Here is an 18,510-nt window from a genome sequence, read left to right as displayed (position 1 = left end):
ACAAGTTTGAATTTGTCCCAAGGGCTTTTTTTTCTTCTTTCTTTAAGGAAACAAGATTGTCAGTGCTCATTTGTCATTCTCTGTGTTTTGGGTTCATTTTATATTAATGAGCAAGGATGGAGACTGTCTTTCCTCCCTTTTTTCTCTATATTTAATGAAGCACAGTTCTAGGCTAATCGTGTGTTATTTTAATCCCTAAATGCACAATTAAGATGTGTATTTTCTTTTGTGGTGCTATTCTTGGCTTTGACATTTGCATTGGTCTCTTGCATTTGAGAAGGAATGGCAAATATGCTGACTGCACTAAAACGTGCACGGAATGACTTCATTCATAGTCAGACAGTATATTATTGAATTATTATTATAGAATATCCTATGTATTTGCTTTTCAGCTGCTGTTGTACAGTTGTGTGGATTGGATATTACTGCCTGTTGAAATGGAAGTTGTGTAGATATAACTACATATAAAGGTGTATACAGGTCTGAGGTCAGCTCAAATATTGGCAACATTTTCTTTCGCAGACATTTAAATATATTTTATCCACAACTCATCACCGTATGGTATTAAGTCTGATGTGTGACTGGCGAGTGCACAAGCCTGCCGGTACATCACTGTAAATATCTCTCATTCAGAAGTTATAAATGTTTGTGTTGTTTTCTGCTCTGATTTGGTCACAATATTACAAAACGTATGTGACGATCCCGTCTGTATGAAGAGCTGTGTTTAATTCATGAAGAATACACAGAAAGTAAGCAAGGCATATTTAAATATGTTTGCATCGTAGTCTTGTGGTGTGAATAATGTCTGTGCTTTATGATCTTATGATGTGTCGTTAATTAATCTAATGTGCATTTCCAGTATGATTGTATACAAGTCAAACAGATATGTGTACAGATAACTGACATGTCTGAATAAATGAGCAAAGACCCACAAGTGTTTTTATCCCTGCTCTTCCCCTTCATCTCTACTTGACTGGCGAAATGAGGGCATATAACTTAACAGATAAAACTTTATTGAAAGAAAAATTACATTTTGTAATGTAATGTAATTAAACACTAGTATCACCTTTTCATGATTTGTAAATAGAAACAAAATTGTAGCTGCTTTTGCCGCATCTAACAGCGCATCACATTGAAGGTATATGTACATTTTGTAAATTACAGTGACGTCACATGAAAAATGGGCACTTTGTGGGGATTTGCTGTAGATTTATCATTGAATATATTCATCCATATTTTTATCCTCAATTCAATGCATATTTAGCGTTCTAAATTGAATTGAGGGCATGCAAAGAAAAATTTGTTTATATGGAAACGTACCATGTCAGCACATACATCGCCATCTCCAGCTTCATCTCTTGTTAACAATAATGAAAAACCTCACCAGTTGAAATACGTATTCATACACAATTCATTATCTGGTGAATACATAGGCTATAAAAAGCTTAATTTGGCAAATACTTAAAAATAGAGCTTTTTAGCGGAGCCAATTCTCTGTCATTTCAAAATAAGTTTCCTCTAGGATTTTGGGTTTGTTTATAGTTAAAAGTACCACCTTATGTGCCAAATCTTGATTTTTTATTTTTTTTTTTTTTTGTAGCTATTATTAGTATTTTGGTTGCACAATAAACTGCATCTGGAATTCTATTAATTTTGGACTCTTGTAGACTTGTAAACCTTTCCAGTCATAGTAAGGAAATACAAAGAACTTTTTTTAACATCCTATAAATTGATTTTAAAAACTATCAAACCGATTAATTGGTTATCAGCCTTTTCGGTATTGGAAAAACCCACAATCGGTTGACCTCTAATTTGGTCAGAGGCTACTTCAAGTTGATTTAATAAACCTAGCAAAAACATAGCTTGTCGTCACTAAACATGTGCTTCAGCAACTGTTTGCTTAAGGTAGAAAGTGCACCTAAAATTACTGTTTTTATTTGTAGTTTCTTTGGCCCATGGAGTTTTTAACAGTTCCATGGAAAAATATGAGTACATTTACTTTCCTACTTTTCCTGAGGGAAAGGAACCATTATCCTGTCTACACCCTAGAGTTTCCTGTATGATCTTCTCTGTTCTGTTGACGTTGACAGCGTGTTCCCTCCATAGTGTCTTGCCAGAATTTGGGTTGGTTTGTTTGACCAGTGGATTTCAGATGTCAGCTCATCAGAGTTTAATATCCAATGAGGAAAGGTCTTCATCACACCATCAATAGAGTGTGTTTAAACACCTACACATTTATCCAAATGCAAATACTGAGTACCTGTTTGCTCTAATTTTGTTATCCATTGAACTCCTACATATACTCAATATATTAATTTCTAGAAGTTACATATTAGTTTAGATTGCATGTATGATCTTCTTTAAGCTAGTCTAGATTGTTTTCTAGCCTGGCCAATCTGGTGCTCAGATGGTTTAGCTTAAAAAAAAAAAAAAAATCTCAAAATCCCTTTAAACCCAGCAAGCAGACCAGCCTGACTATGGTGGGAGACCAGGAAAGACCAGCAAACCAATTTAGGCTGATTTAAATAGTTTTTTTAAGCAGCAAGCTTTTATTAAGAAATGTACATTTACAAATGTCTCTCAATAAGATACATCAACTGGAAGGTTAGATTATAAATTAACTCAACAGAGAGTTCGTAGAGATGTTTCTTTTCAATTAGATTTTAAATAATTCCTGTCACTTGTAATTTGAAAAGCTCCTGTGACCAATACTTTGATTGAATGCAGTCACAGGTAGCAGATTTTGAGGCCATTGGGGCTCTCAAGTATATGTTGAACTAAAGGAAAACTCCTCATCATTATTACTTGGCCTCAAAGCGGGTTTGTCCACCACGCAAACCACGCACTTGCATGGGGCTCCTGACTTCGTGGGGGGAGCTCCGCAAAAACCGCTTGAGGGGTGACGTGATGTTCTAGGTACATGCGCGAATACGCTGTTGTCAGAGCTCTTAGAGCGGTGCACGTTAGAGGTCTGCCGGGTTTGGGTCAGATTTTCAAGTAGGACTGGGTTCGGGTTTGTAATTTATAACAAAATATATACAGGACTTCTGAACTTGTTTTGCCCATGAGTGTCCGCTCACACCGAATGCGTTTTTGCGTGCATCTGCTCTGTTTTTCCATTGTTTTCCTATGTAAACACGTGCTGGAAGAACGTCCTTGACTGCTGCATCGTGTCTCGCTGTTTCTGCAGTGTGTCACACAGGACCAGCACATTTTTAGACACGGTGTCAAGTTAAAAAATAACTTCAGGTCTCAAAAACACACGTCGAGACACCTGCGTTCTGTTTCTTTCGTTGCACTGTGTCTAGATTGTCTTTAGCGCAGGCGTCACAATGATTTAACAGTTTGAACAAGTTCAGGATGCAAAGAGGTGACTGTTAATGTTTAGGCTACATTATTCCAGATTATTCTGCACCAAGCTAATTTTCAAGCTTTATAAATGGCAGTGATTTTTCCCCTTCTGCTCTAGTGTGCTGAGGGGCTGCCGTGCCTTGTATGTTTACTGTTACGAATGTTGCCTACAATGCTTTTTGGCAACATAATGAACAATATTGTAATGAACTGCAGCATTTGAATATAAGCTCCAGGTGAAAGTAAATAAGATATAACAAATATTGTATTGTATATAACAAATCAAATTAATAATAATAATACTGTATCATACTGCATTCTAATGAAAAACTGGACAACAATTAATAATTATTGGGTTATAATAATAATAATAAATAACAACTGAATTCCAAAATGTTAGTGAGTGAAGTAGGTTTCGCACACCCTGTTCATAAAAAAAAAGTGTTTTGTAAAAATATATGTAGGTTAATATTGCTTTTTTTTTTTATCAATGTATTGTTGAAAAAACTGGAAAACATGCATTAATTATCTTGAACTAGAATATTATTTAATATACTTAGTAATATACGGAGCTTTTGAATATACTTGGCAACAATGGCTGATAGGATGGATTTCAAATTATGATTTTAAATACATTTGATGTAATTTTTAAGCAAAAGGTTCTAAATGGGGCCCCTGATTGGTCGGTTGCTTGGGGCCTCAGAAATCGTAAACCCGCCCCTGCTTGCCCTGTTATGGGCCTTCTGTTCTGAGTGCTTCTTGTGACCTAGGAAACCAAGTCTGCAAGAGCTTTTCAGCATTTTTCAAGGTGTGAACTAATTCTGTACTCAGCTGGGGCCACCATTGCAGGTATTTGATAACTTACTCAATTTGCTTAAAATGCAGTTTTGGGTTACACCATGGGTAAATATTGTTCTTTCATCTGTAATATGAATAAATGTGAAACTGTTGCTAGGCAAATACTTCCTAGGTATATATAAAATGTAGTGGTTTCATGCATGCTAGATGTGTGTATCTTTTTGAGTGTGTTTGAATGTCTGGCCAACACACTGGTGACCTTCTCAATCTACATTTTTCTTCTCTGGAGCCACAGAAACTGTTGCCGGGCAACAAAGGTGTAGAGTACCTCTCTGAACAATGCTGGACTTTATCCAGACCCCCAAATCTGGGCTGGCTCTTACACTTCCCGATGAAAATCAAACCTAGGCTGAGCCTACCCATCCGAAAAAAAGAGTAATAGAGAAAGCTTCCTGCTCTGGAGCAGAGAAAGTCTTCTCAGGTATGTGCTAATGGGTCTCGATGACATTAGAGCCCATTCATGAACCCCCTGGTGTGCTGCTCTGGGAGAAAGTGTCATGTTTTCAAATTACTGTGAGAATCAGTATATGGCAGGATCCTCTAAAAATGTGCTGATTTACTAATTTTGATTATGATTCTGTGTCCTTTTTATCTATCCAAATCGAATGTACAAAAAAATAAGAAAAAAAACACTGCACACCTGATGAAAGGGATTTTGTTTCTTGTCTACTTATTTATCCAAATCAAACAGTAGATGACAAATGATCATTAGTGATCATTCACTACAAGAAATTACTCCATACATGACCTTTAAGGAATGCTTCCAAACCAGTATGCCAGACATCCTCTTGTGTTTCAGAGAATAAAGTTTTCAGTTTTGGGATAAGTATCCTTGTAAATCTTTTTATCACACCATATTCTATCGCTTCATATTTGGAACTCCTAAAAATGTTTCAAGCAAGACTTCAATCAAAAGACCCCCTAGAGGGTACTTTGTTGCTAGGTTACAAGGTTCTATAGAAAAGCCTAATAAAACCTTTCTCTAAAAGATGTATCTTCCTTTGGTATAATTAATTATTGCTCAAGAGAAGTTGTTGAGTGCACTCATGCTGAATCCAATAATAAAATAGACACATTGTTGCACAGTTTTGATTAAATAAGTTTATTTGATCAGTTACATACAGGGTGTATATCCCTGTGGGAGCATCACAGTAACATCCTAGATACTTTTCTTCTTTATAATCACACTTGCTCTAAAAATAAAATCACCTTTTAATTCTGCTTGAGATCAGAAATAGGTTAATTTACAGAATTCTTGTATGACAAGAAAATGTGCATTCTGAAATATTCAACTCTCACAATTCAGCAGTTAAAATGATTTAATCAAACTACTCGCAAGCATCCATTTTTGTTGGTAAAATAGACTTGGCATTACAAACACTTAGATAGATGTTCATCTGATCTAGATCACTGAGAGTGTTGCCTTTCAAAAAAAGAAAAAAGAACAATAATCATATAATAATTGACAGCATGAAATATAACTTTAAAAAGCTAGTAGCCAGGCAGTGAATGGGTAATAAACCCTCAAAGCTAGCACTTACAAAAATGCCAGTGTAGAACTATTGACTTAGACAGTAAAAGAAACCCCCCTGATTAGCACACTATTCACACATCCAGTAACTTGTGCGAAATAAATCAGGTAAAATATCAGTTCATTGGTCTAAAAAAATTTTTTGATACACTTTTCATTTTGCCATTTTGTATAGTGTCATGCTGTGCCTCTGTGTGTGTGCATGCATGTTTATGTATGAACCAGCAAAATAATTGGCTCTGGTTTGTTCGACCTACAAACACACAGTTCTCTGAGATGAACAACGGAGAGATTCTTCAATGGTTATGAGGATACATGGGTATTTTAAAACAAAAATGAACGAAAACTGAACTGTACATAACAACTATAACATTATTTTCCCTTTATACCATCTTATCATCAAGGGCAGCAAAGAAACAAAACACAATCATAATAATAAATACATTGCATCAAAGCCATTGGTTTACAATATATTAAAATTGCTGCATAATATAGTATATCTTTATAGTGTAGTTTATATATAAAAATCATATTTGTAAAAAGAAAAAAAGGACATCTTTAAAAGAATAATAATACAAAAGCAATTAAGATAAATTTGCCTGTGTAAACACATTGGATCGGACAGAATCACATTCAAAAAGGCTTTTCATCTGGCATGAAGAAAGCTTAGAGGATATGATTGGCAAATAGGGACGGTAATTTCACATGTCATGGTAAGTCAGACCTTCAAAACACATACTGTGTGATAGCTTTTTTTCCCCTCCAATCAACACTTCAATTTATAGGCAAGGTGCATTTTTTCAAGATGGGAAAAAAGCCTCTGATTTCCCTTCGAGAACAGATTTCTACTATAATTGCTACAGACACAGACAGATTTGGTTACAACATGCTGCAAAGTGACAGTGGTTTGCACTGCGAAACTCTTACTAATTATGAGATTATACAAATTATTGCCACTGTCAAAGCTTTCATGTTTTGTTCATGATGAAATCTGCTTTAAAATTGCATATATTACTAACTATAGTCTGAAGCAAAACCATACCAGGCAATAACAGCGATAAATGACAGTTTCTGCAATTTCTACTATCACTTCTTAGACAAGATCACTTAGTAAAAAGCAAAAGTGCTTTTCTTAGTGAATGCAACACATTCAAATACCTGTGTTCGCTCTGAATCAGCTAAACAAAATCTAAAAAAAAACATTATAATAATTCACAGAATCCACAAAAAGTTAAAAGATTCACCCTGTTCAGACCATAACTGATTTGGAGTGGTCATCACACTAGATTTACTTTTCCAGTCTAAATCTTCTAACAATAATAATAATAAAAAGCTTAACCTCCAGACCTCATTTAACCTTAAAATTGTCCCTTTTTGAAAATGAATGGATTGCAGTAAGGAAATTAACTTGGCTGCAATACTCTATCGTCCTTTCCCCTCTCTACTTCTACAGTAAAGGGATATGTAAAACCAAATGATCAAAGTAACTCAGAATACAAAGACTTTCCTTCTTATACAGCAAGCTTGTGAATCTTATCACTAGTTAAAAGAAGGTTTGCCTGTCTGGGTGGGTAATCCGGCACTTTAGAAAGAATTTGCATGATAAGCAACGATAACCTTGGCTTTGTTCACTACTTAAATTTTTTCAGTATTTCTGCTCACGTCTAGGGCATACTGTGAGAGGTGTCTGTGTCCTGTTTATCCTGGCAAACTGTTCGCTAATTCCTAATCAGTTGACAAAAGTATGAAAGCATTTTTCATTATTAATTTTCAAAGTATTTTCTTCATTAGAAAAAGATCATATTTACAATCCAGTGTCCCTTTCAGCAATAGTTTATGCTGTCCTTAGAAGTCCCTCCAGTTTCATTTACATAAACACAGTCAAGAGAAGAATAGAAACAATAGTTATCAATTTCAATAGTCTCAGGGGTCATGCATGGCTGCATGATGTAACTGGCACTGCAGTAAATGGTAAGTGCTTAGAAAAAAAAAAGAAAATACATTTAAATATAAGCAAAGAAAATAATCTTTATGAAAGAAAAATGACAAGGGACCAGACCTGTGCTTCAAGGCAGGGCTCACTGCACAGATTGTTTCTGCTGGGTTTTTTTCGGTTCAATATTTGCACATTTTTGTAAATTTGGCTTATTGGTGAGCCCCTGTTGACTGTGAGCATCATAGAAACTGGTCCCTAATAGGAATGTTATGTTATAGCACTTGGTGCAGATCGACAGGCAGCTTGACAGTACGGGATCGCGTGTCCGTGCTGTGTTCAGTAGTATGGCACTGAGTGCTAATGCACCCTGCTCTAAACACCCATCAAGAGCTTGTGTGGCTCTTTTCACCCTTCTTAAAATATACATCATTAATAGCTGCACACCAGCTGCTGATTGGCTGACCTTTGTACATTGCATTGCCTCTTGCCAGCTGATTGATGGGATACAAGGTTTCCTGGGGCAAGCAAGGCATGATTTGAATTCAGAATATCCTTCACAGAAAGGAACGAAAAAAAGCAGAGATGATGATGCTGATGATAGCAGTGATCAGAGTATGTTGTGTGTGGATATAGTGAGTTAGCTGCAATTTTTCTTCCTTTTGCTCCTCTCCTTCACTTGCACATGTTCTCATTCCATATTCTCTTCATTATAGCAATCATTTGTTGACCTGAGAGAGAGAGAAAAAGGAGAAAGAGAGAGGGGTTAGTCTATGGCTGTTTGTGTTGTTAAAAAAAACTTGGACAAATAGCATTCTAGTCTCTGGCTTCTCAACAGGATGTTTCATTTTAATTATTAGAACTCTGTACCCACTGAGCCATCTGTCTAGTTCTGCTGGGGAGGCAAACCAAACCAAAAAGAAATGTTCTCTAAGTGTGAAGACAAGCTTTCTATGGACACAACTCTATACATTGTCATATCATTCTGATGTTTGTGGGCTTATTTGATATTTAACTAAATTTACAACAGTCAAAATGTAAGTGCTCACAATGAAACATCGCTTTAGTGATTAACACATCCTCCATCTATTTTATAATCCAACGCCAGCAGTTTTCATCTCTCACTCATTCTCTATAACACTCTCATTCACTCCTCATTGCGTTGGTAGCAGGCCACACTGTCTCTGTCAAATCTTTTGCTACTTTTTCCCTTACTCCCACACCCACTGTCACATCACCCTGCCTCCTTGTAATTCCTTCTCTAATAGTGCATGTGTGGGTGTCTGTCTGTTACATAAATCTGCAGTTTCCTCTCCACTTTATGCTTTGACCCCTAATGACTCCATTGATCAGAGAACTTTTCCCATCTATATAAGTGACTGAGGCAATATGTCTTGCCATCATGCTCTTATTTATGCTAATTTATGTGCCTCTGACAAGGCCATGGTTGATGCTTTGTCCAACCAGAGATATCTAATTGATTTCCTGTTAAACCATGGCCTGGAGGAGCATTAGGAGAACATACGCTGTGCTGTATGCCCTAAGAGAAGGCAGCTTTTACAATTTCTAATTAAATTAGTGACTCAGTTTAGGCTGTTAACCTAAAGTCAGTAAACAGCAGCAGTTTTACTAATTAGAAAGTGGAGAATGCATTAGAGGAGTGGGAGGCCATCTAAGAAAGGATGGAAACCATAACAATTCTGGTTCCAATTCTGATTCCGCTTAACGACTCTGGCTCGTTAACGATTCTTTTAGTACTTATGAGGAAGCATACCCCCTTCTATAATTTTTCCTAATTATATACTGAACAAAAATACTCTACAAACACAGTAAGAATTCTTGGTTCGAGCAGGATACAAAAAAAACGAATGACCACTCAGACTCCTTAGACTGAATCAAACCCATAACTTATGAGTCTTTTTTACCGTTTCATTTGAACCAACTCATTAGAGACATTATTTCGTAATTTGCACTAATTGGATGTAGTGTTTTGTCCGCATTGTTGAAAGAATGGAGACGTCCAATAACTGTTAACAAAAAATCATAATTTGATTCCATTGTTTTTTTAATAGAGTAGGTTCTTAATCCCCACCCTGTATCTAATCCAAGATCTGTCTGCAGAACAACATTCCCTGACCACATTTTATTGGTCACAGTAACATAAAAGGGTAAAATCTGCCCTGCCTATAGAACAGTTGGGAGACTATTATTTTTAGTGTACTGTGCCCACACATTGTCCTCCACCTAAAAAAAACTGGCCACCAGAGAAGCCTGTTTCCCAAATATGATATGTTTTTATTCTCTTTCTTTTGATGCCTCACTCTTTCTTTGGGCAAGCAAAGCTACAGTAGTTATACAAACAGACTTACAACAGTGAGTGTGAGAGGCTGATAAGAGAAACAGGGGAAGGGACCAGAAATAGAACATGTAGAGGAGCCAAATTTGAGATAATTGACTGCTGAAATAACCTTGCCACTCAGAGCACTACTCAAAATATGAATCACAATAAACAAGTCAAGCAAAAGGCCATCTCTAATAAGTTTAAGGTTTCAAAGCCTCATATTATTCTATTCTTATGTTAAGTTAATCAAAGACCCTACAAACATCTGAGTTATAGGTCTGGAATTTCATAAAGGTGGGATGTTATCATACAGTCCTGAATGCTTTCTCATAAATAAGTTTGAACCATTGTATTCTTTATTTAAAAAGGTCAGAAGGGAAAAAAATGTGTAAGGAAATGACCAGGTGGGGTCAGGATTTTGTCCAGGTCTTACCTTTACTGTGGATGGTTGGCGGGAAAGCTGGTCCACTCTGAAGAAACAGAAGAATAGAAAAAAATGAATAATGAGAGCATGCAGATATCCTGAAAATTAAATACGAGGGTTGTAGAGCTCTGTGAGTAAAATAGTAAAGTGGTTTGATTCTGAGTGAACACCAGCAGTTGGGTAGTGAAAGCAGTTGGAGAGGATCCTGATTCTGTAAGACTGTAATGCGTTGTAAAATGAACACAGAGCACCTCATTTTGGCGAAATACCACTGACATGAAAAGTAATCGAGTTCTCAGTTAAAAAATGCTTAGAATCATCATTTCAGCATTTTAGTTCTTTCTGTTGTTTTGCTCTAAGAAAATATATTTTTTGCTTTCTTGAAATTTCACTTGTTCTGTTGGCATTCTCAATGGATGGCAATGCTCTTGTCTTTCCCACAGGCTTCTTTTGCTTTAGCACACATATCAGGGATGCTTATATCTATTATAACCCCCAATGGACACCATGCCAACTGATGCCAGGAAGCAAGGGATATGAGACAAATGTGCGTGTTCATATTTTTGCGTGACTGCCTGCATAGTGTTTTCCCCTGTGCCATAAATGGCTCCCTCTTGGCCCATAACAGCTAACAACCTAGAAATAATACAGCACTCTTTAGTCTCAATATATATATATATATATATATATATATATATATACATTCGCTCCAGTGAATGCCTTTAATTTTGCATGTTATGTTTTATAAATAGAAGGAGGATGCATGAGGACAAATGGGAATACTACATTCAAGTAAAAGATATTTGTGAATACTTTCGTGCATGAAAAAGCACAGTTCTAATAAAGCCTCTATTTCTGGACTGGATTAAACCCCACGAAGATGAAATGCTTCTGAAAAATTCTTATGTATTAGAGTATTGGTTGGAAATGTTTTCTTAATAAAATCACAGGCTTATTACCAATGAAGATGAGCTTATAATTTAAACTGAATCCACAAATATAACTGTTTACAATCTGCGAAGCTGATGCTTTGGAATGCAACAAAATCATAGATCATTACATAAAGCATAACTTTTAGATTAATGCTGCACCGTATGCTCGTACTGTATATTTCAGCAATGGTAAATATTGGAGCTTTCTCAAGCAAGGCTAATTTAAAAAATTTGCTCCCTGGTTGCTCTTCAATAAAAAGCTTGAAGTGTGGTTTACACAAAATACAGGATGCAATTCAGTGGCCAAATGAAGACATGTTTCACACTGGTGTGGGTGAAGTGCAAAGTGCATCCAATGGTGGGAGTCTACTTCTTGAAGTCTGAAAGGACAGTGTTCACCTTCACCTGTCATAATTATTCAAAATTTAAATATAGCCAATACATTTGTTATAAGATTTATTCAAGACCTTAATACAGTATCTATATTCTGTAATAAATGATTATAATAATTATCATTTAAATTAAATAATCCAATGCAAATGTAAGCAGCTCCTTGTAAAAAAAAAAAAGAGCATAATGATTGATTTATGTTGTAATAGATGGCTTGCCAAGAGGAAAAGTCAACCTCCTGTGTTGTGTCTCTAAGACCTATCGTGGGAAGATCTTCAGGGAGGCCACAGTTATCCGACATACCACCCTGCCTAAAAATGTCCACAAGCAGACAGGAAGGATGTAATTTTTAAGTGGCAACACACACAGGAAAGCCACTTGATAAAAGCTCACCGCAAAAAAGAAAGTGATTTGCGAAGTTCGAGCATCGTGTTTGTCTTTACCATTTAAGGTCATTGCGACTCTCCCATAACCGAAACCGGCGTATATTTTGGATAAAGGATTGTTTTAAAATTTCTGTGTAAATATACACAGATATGGCACAACATATCTTATAATGGTTTAAGTAAGCTGTGTAAAAATTTAATGATGTGTCTGGGTAGTGAGAATAGCAAGTGACCACATTGGGGTTTATTTGGTGTACAATTCTTCTCATGTCATGATTATTTTTACTGGACAAAGTCTTTAAAAAAACTGACCATACATGCTGTTTATGAACTTGCTTAGTTAGCTTGCCTTTGCTCAATGCTGTTGTACTAATATGACATTTATAATGTAATAATAATAGTTAAAATTTTGATTTGGGTAGAGGAAGCTGGCTATTGATCTACCTTTTTATTAATAATGTTTTTTTTCATGACTTTTCCAGTTGTTTGTGATTACTCAAAAAAACTATTCGATGGAGATACATACAAAAAAGCAATATCTAGCTGATTAAAAACATTCTTTGATAATTCCAGGTTTTCCAAGACTGTCATGAGTCATAATCAATACAAGCAGTACCTTTACTAGAGTTAACTCTGACATCTATAAACTGAAGTTTTATCATCTCTTATGCAGAATGTTTTTATTTTAGAATAGATCTAATTCTCCCTGACCACTTATCACCCACGTAACTCATCCCTCCTCGCGGAATAGCTAGAACCACCTGAGGCTATTCACCAGCCCACAAGGATGGCCAAAATCACCATGGCAACAAGCTGTTCACTGGACTGTTATTGTCAGTGAATGAAATGATAACCCCATGTAGGAATCACCCAGATGTCATTAAACCGTTTGCATAAAAATGTCATAAGATTTAATTGAATTAACACAAGCTATCAAGGTTATCAGTAAAGGCATGGGCACTCACTGTGTCTCTGCTTTTTCACGATCATCTAGGTAGAAAAGGGCTGTGGCAAGGAAGAACATTCCTCCCAGAACGATGACAAATGGGCAGAGCATGAGGGCATAGCCCAGACTAAGGAACTGCCATAACACTGACGTGGCGTAGCTTTGCTGAAGCGAGTCTGATATCTGCAGGAACACAAAGAGACACAAACAAAAGAAACACTCATTAGCAAACAAAAGAAAAGTCTACTGTGAATCATCAGTGATTAGTTAGATATTTTACAAAACAGCCGCTTGTGATACTTGTCTTAAAGGAATAGTTCACCCTATAATACACAACAAAAATAGTAACCCTTTCTTTTGCAGAACACAAATTATGATTTTTTTTAGATTTTTTTTTAGATTTGTTAGTTTTCACAATGCAAGTAAATGGGTACCAAAATGTTGAAGCTCCAAAAGGTAACATAAAAGTAATCCATAAGAATTTAGAGGTTAAATCCATATCCAATAGCAGTTCTAGCTTGTATGGCAACCTGGGCAAAAGCCACTGGAGGCTTTTGGATAACCATTGTGCTGCCTTTATGTGCCCATTCACTTGGATTGTATGGACCTACAGAGCTGAGAAATACGTTTCGTAAATACGAAAGTCATACACATGGCATGGCATGAGGGTGAGTAAATGATGAGAGAATTTTCATTTTTAGGCAAACTATCCCTTTAGGCTACTGGTAACTGTTATTAATAAATCAATAAAGAGACTAAAAGCATTAATTAAAATATTGATTAAATTAGGGAAACATTGAATATGTTTCTGTTTAACATAACCTTTAAATCATTATTTTTGGTTGTACAGTATGTTCCCTAAAGATTTGCTCAGATAATACAAAAGTTTTGATTCTGAATATTAAGACTAAGCCCACTGCTTCACTTTCAAAGTAATTTTCGTAACCAGGACTTGCAAGGTAAAATGAAAACAAAAAGAGGATCTACTGTATGTAGAGCTAATATTAGCTCAAATGTATTGTTCTAGCTTTGCTAACAACATAAAGAGGCAAAATAAATATACAGTCTGTGACATAATACAGAACAAAAATTACAAAGAGAGGGAAAAAAATCCTGCACATTGCTGTAGCTCGCAAGAAATTATGATTTTTTTTTTACATAACATAACAGAAATGTTTCGGTCATGCAATTTTTATCAGGTATTTAAGAGCAAAGAATGACAAACTGGCAAATTTTAAATAAAAGTGGCCAATTAGAGAAGCTTCTTTGATAAGGAATTGGCCAATAACAATAAGGTAGAAGGAAACGCCTTTAAAACCAGATGTTTTTCATCTACAGAATATTTTATGAAACAAAATGATATAAAAACGACGGCTACATTAAAGTGATCAAGGAGTCATAAACTGGGCTATTAAATCTCCTCACACAGTCGCTCTGACGAGGTTAGGATGGTTAATCTGTTAGCATCAGCACTAGTGTGGGTCTCATGTGTCGGGTAGGAATGCTAACTTTAAAAGGTGTGTGAGTGGGTGTTGACAGTTTATGAGTAGACCACACGTATATATCAAGGATTTTGATGCCAAACATTTCTGTTGAACTATTTCAACTGACAAAGTAGGCCTGAGATTTTTTGAGCATTTCTGTAGCATGTTTAATGAGGTTTTTGAGAAATAGATGGTAGATTGTGGCTTGTAGCCTATTTTATTTGAGATAATTACAGCACCCACTATGCCCAAGGCTATAGATTAATACACAGGTACTACAAATGTTTTTACATCAGTTAGAGTGAAATGGAGAACTCTACCAGGTATTTAGGAAACGTCATTAAATTGAAAGGCCTTATACATGAATTGATCTCTTTCCAAACATCACTTTCTGAAATAGAAGCACTGACAGCCTGCTACATGTTCTTAAACCTTCTTCCTTAAGTAGGCTATTGGATACTTCTGCTTGAATAATGGTTCACTGAGTTGGACAACATGTATTAATAGCTGGAAACACTATAGTGTGATTATCTAGAGTCAAAGTTCCTGTGGCTTTCCTCTAACAAACAGTTTTCCTATGTTTTGTTTAACGTATGAGGATTTTTTGTGACAGAAGTACGTCAGAGGAACCTTCGCACAAGCTTGCAAGACCTGTGGAGAGAAATTACCAAGTAACTGCTTGGTCTAACATTCCTGGACTTGACAGGTCAGAATGTCCCAAAACTTCCTTTGAAAAAGAACCCCAGTTATAATCTACAGTAAAATTGGAAACTTTTCTCCATAAGATCATTGTATTCCCAGAAATAAAGAGTCCTTTGAACTTGACCCATATTTCACACATAGCCACAAATGAAGCAAGTCACAAAACCATGATAACCTCATTGCCCAGCTGTCTGCCAAAGTTTCTGAGAATCGCAGGTAGGTGATTTTGAAAACGTTTTTGATAAGATGGCATTTGTTATGTTGCTAATAAAGTGTCTCGAGTGAACTTGACCTCTGGTCTTCGAGAGAATGCCCACACATTCCTGTCAATTAACCTTAAGCTTAAGACATGTCTGAACCTTGAAATCCTCACAGTTCTAATCCTATTCCTAATTACTCCTAATTGCAATACTGGACCAGGTTTATTCTGTGAAGTCTATGTTTAGTATCTTTGGGAAAGTGTTTAATACCTACCTGCACTGCAAAAAGAAAGAAAAAAATCGTACTCTGTATTTTTGTCTTTTTTCCATTAAAAAAAAAAAAAATATTGAAACATCCTTAAAACAAGATACGGAAAAAAGCTATTTGAGAATGGGGTATGAAAGATGCACTTAACTCGGAAGGAAAACAAGTTTATTTTCTTGCCACATTGGCTAATAGCCCCCCTCTCACTTAAACCATAAACCACACTAAATTTTTTTTTTTATAAATTTCTTCAAAATCAAGACTTGCTGTAATATTTTATGTCATTTAGGTTTTTGCAAATGTAGCTTGTTTAAAGGGATAGTTCACCCAAAAATGCACTCATCATTTTCTCACCCTCATGCAATCCCAGATGTGTATGACTTTTTTATTTCTTAGCAGAACAAAAACAAAGATTTTTAGAAGAATATTTCAGCTCTGTAGGTCCATACAATGCAAATGAATGGTGACCAGACATTTCAAGCTCCGAAAATCACATAAAAGCATCATAAAAGTAATCTAAATGACTACATTGGTTAAATCTATGTCTTAAGATGTGATATGATAGGTGTGGCTGAGAAACAGGTTAATATTAAGTCCTTTTTTACTATAAATCTATATATCACTATATATCTATACTATACTATACTATACTATACTATCACTTTCATATTATTTCACATTCTGAAAGTGAAAGTGGAGATTTATAGTAAAAGAAGGAATTAAATATTGATCTGTTTCTCAACCAAAGTGATTGCATCGTTTCAGACAACATATATTAAGTCATATGAATTACTTTTATGCTGCCTTTATGTGATTTTTGGAGCTTCAAATGTCTGGCTACCATTCATTTAAATTGAAAGGACCTATAAGGAGATATTCTTCTAAAATCTTTATTTGTGTTCAGCAGAAGAAAGCCATTCACATCTTTGATGGCATGAAAGTGAGTAAATGATGAGAGAATTTTTATTTTGGGGTGAACTATCCCTTTAAAGAATGCTGAATTCTATATAAAGGTTAGAATCAGTGCCATTAAATAATTAACTGTGCCAGGTGGTTCAAATACCAGAGATTGTGAAGGAGAGATAGAAATATTGTAGATACAATTTACAGGCAGACTGGTCACATTTTTCCTCCTACTGTGTGCTTATGGCACACTCTTGCAGAACAAGTGTATGCATTGAAATGACGAAGTACAAACAATATACAGTATCCTTCCTTCAAAAACTGCATAATGTTGTCATCATTTACTTTATGTTTTTCCAAGCACGCATGAAATTCTTACATCCGTAAAACAAAATTCAATGTTAGGCAGAATGGTGTCTTAGTCACCATTCACTTTCATTGTATGGAAAAAAATATGCAATGAAATTGAATGTTGACTGAGGCTATTTGTTCCTCACATTCTGCATAAAATCTCCTTTTGTGTTCCACGAAAGAAAAACGTTATACAGGTTTGGAGAAACATGAGGTGAGTAAATGAATACCGAGTTTTCATTTTTGTGTGAACTATACCTTTTAAGTACAGACTGTAAATGTACTTTATTTGTAGGAGTTGAGAGTAATAATGGAATAAGTGAACAATGGGTCTGACCCCTAAGTCCAGCAGGGCAGGGGGCTATGAAATTGTTGGAGGCACGCACAGAAGTTACTGTTGAGCCTGAATCAACTCCAGTGACTCCTGTTCGGAATGCCAGGAATGTCTAGCAAATGTCGGAAGTCTAGGAACCACTGTGTGCTTTTTCCAGAGTTGAGAAGAATGATGATTTTATGCCCCACTGTGATCGGTTCAGCTTTGTTTTGTTAACTTGAACAAAAGTGGAAATCGGAAAAGGGAAACCGTGCCTGGTTTAGCGTATCAATCGCAGAGCACAATGTCACACGGCACAAGGCGGCGTAGCTTACTGTTGGACAGAAGTGTTTAAGAGTCCGAAGGGAACACTTGTGGGTGAATGTAGCCTTGAATATGCTGGTGACTGGAATATAAACAACAGAATCATGTCTCGTGAGGAGAGGTATTACTGGAAAGTCACAGATCGGAAGGAGTGGGAAAGCTAGGTTCCCTTTAGAGGCCTTTTCTGAAATTTCACTATTTTGATCTAAAAAAAAGGGTGTGACAAGGATGTGTCATATATGTATAATTTACCATAAAACCACAATTTAATCTCAATATTACTGACTTCCTCTTTCCAGCATTATGGTATCTCTCAAAACTGCTTGTGTGTCAATAAACTGATTGAGGTTATCCATCTGAGGTGCAAAGCAAAGATTAAGTATTGATCCACACATTGCATGACTCCTTACTGAATACCGCATTCTTTTCTTACTCCTTAAAAAACGGAATAAAAGGGTTGAATGAACTGGACCAAAAATTGCAATTCGAACTGCAATATTGTAAACATGAAAAAGTTGACCAAAATCAATGTAAAATCAGTGTAAACCATGTTTTGCCCATGCTCTACTGCCAACCGGAAATACTGTTCTAGAAAGGGTATTCACACATGAGTCCTCCAACTAAATAAATAGCATCAGTATCGTTTTGGGGACCACCATCCAAACATAACATAAGTTTGTGCGTGTGAGACATTCTTACCAGGCCAATGAGGTACGGGCTCCCAGCATCCCCTAGTAAATGTGAGGTGAAGCCCTGAAAGGCGATAGCAGTGGCTCTTCTGGTTGGTATGACAACGTACTGCAGAAGGATAGAAGTGATGGGAAAACAAGAGTGAAAATGTCTCTAAATAAACAGGAAATCCTAAATTACAAAAGG

General features: G+C 36.0%; 1 protein-coding gene across 1 annotated transcript in view; it reads right to left on the bottom strand.

Moving 5' to 3' along the window:
• Window positions 1-5,388: 5,388 nt before the first annotated feature.
• LOC127628343 (sphingosine-1-phosphate transporter SPNS2-like) overlaps window positions 5,389-18,510 on the bottom strand; it is an 80,920-nt gene continuing 67,798 nt past the window's right edge. Inside the window, exons 10-13 of the mRNA XM_052105066.1 lie at window positions 18,334-18,432; window positions 13,112-13,275; window positions 10,448-10,484; window positions 5,389-8,404 (exon numbers count right to left, since the gene is read on the bottom strand). Coding sequence (XP_051961026.1) covers window positions 8,393-8,404; window positions 10,448-10,484; window positions 13,112-13,275; window positions 18,334-18,432 — 312 coding nt within the window. The 3' untranslated portion in view covers window positions 5,389-8,392. The remainder of the gene's footprint in view (window positions 8,405-10,447; window positions 10,485-13,111; window positions 13,276-18,333; window positions 18,433-18,510) is intronic.

This window comes from Xyrauchen texanus, chromosome 3 (assembly GCF_025860055.1).
Source record: "Xyrauchen texanus isolate HMW12.3.18 chromosome 3, RBS_HiC_50CHRs, whole genome shotgun sequence".
Classification (NCBI taxonomy): domain Eukaryota; kingdom Metazoa; phylum Chordata; class Actinopteri; order Cypriniformes; family Catostomidae; genus Xyrauchen; species Xyrauchen texanus.
Note: the sequence above shows the minus strand (reverse complement) of the source record. Positions and strands in the feature narration are given on the sequence as shown.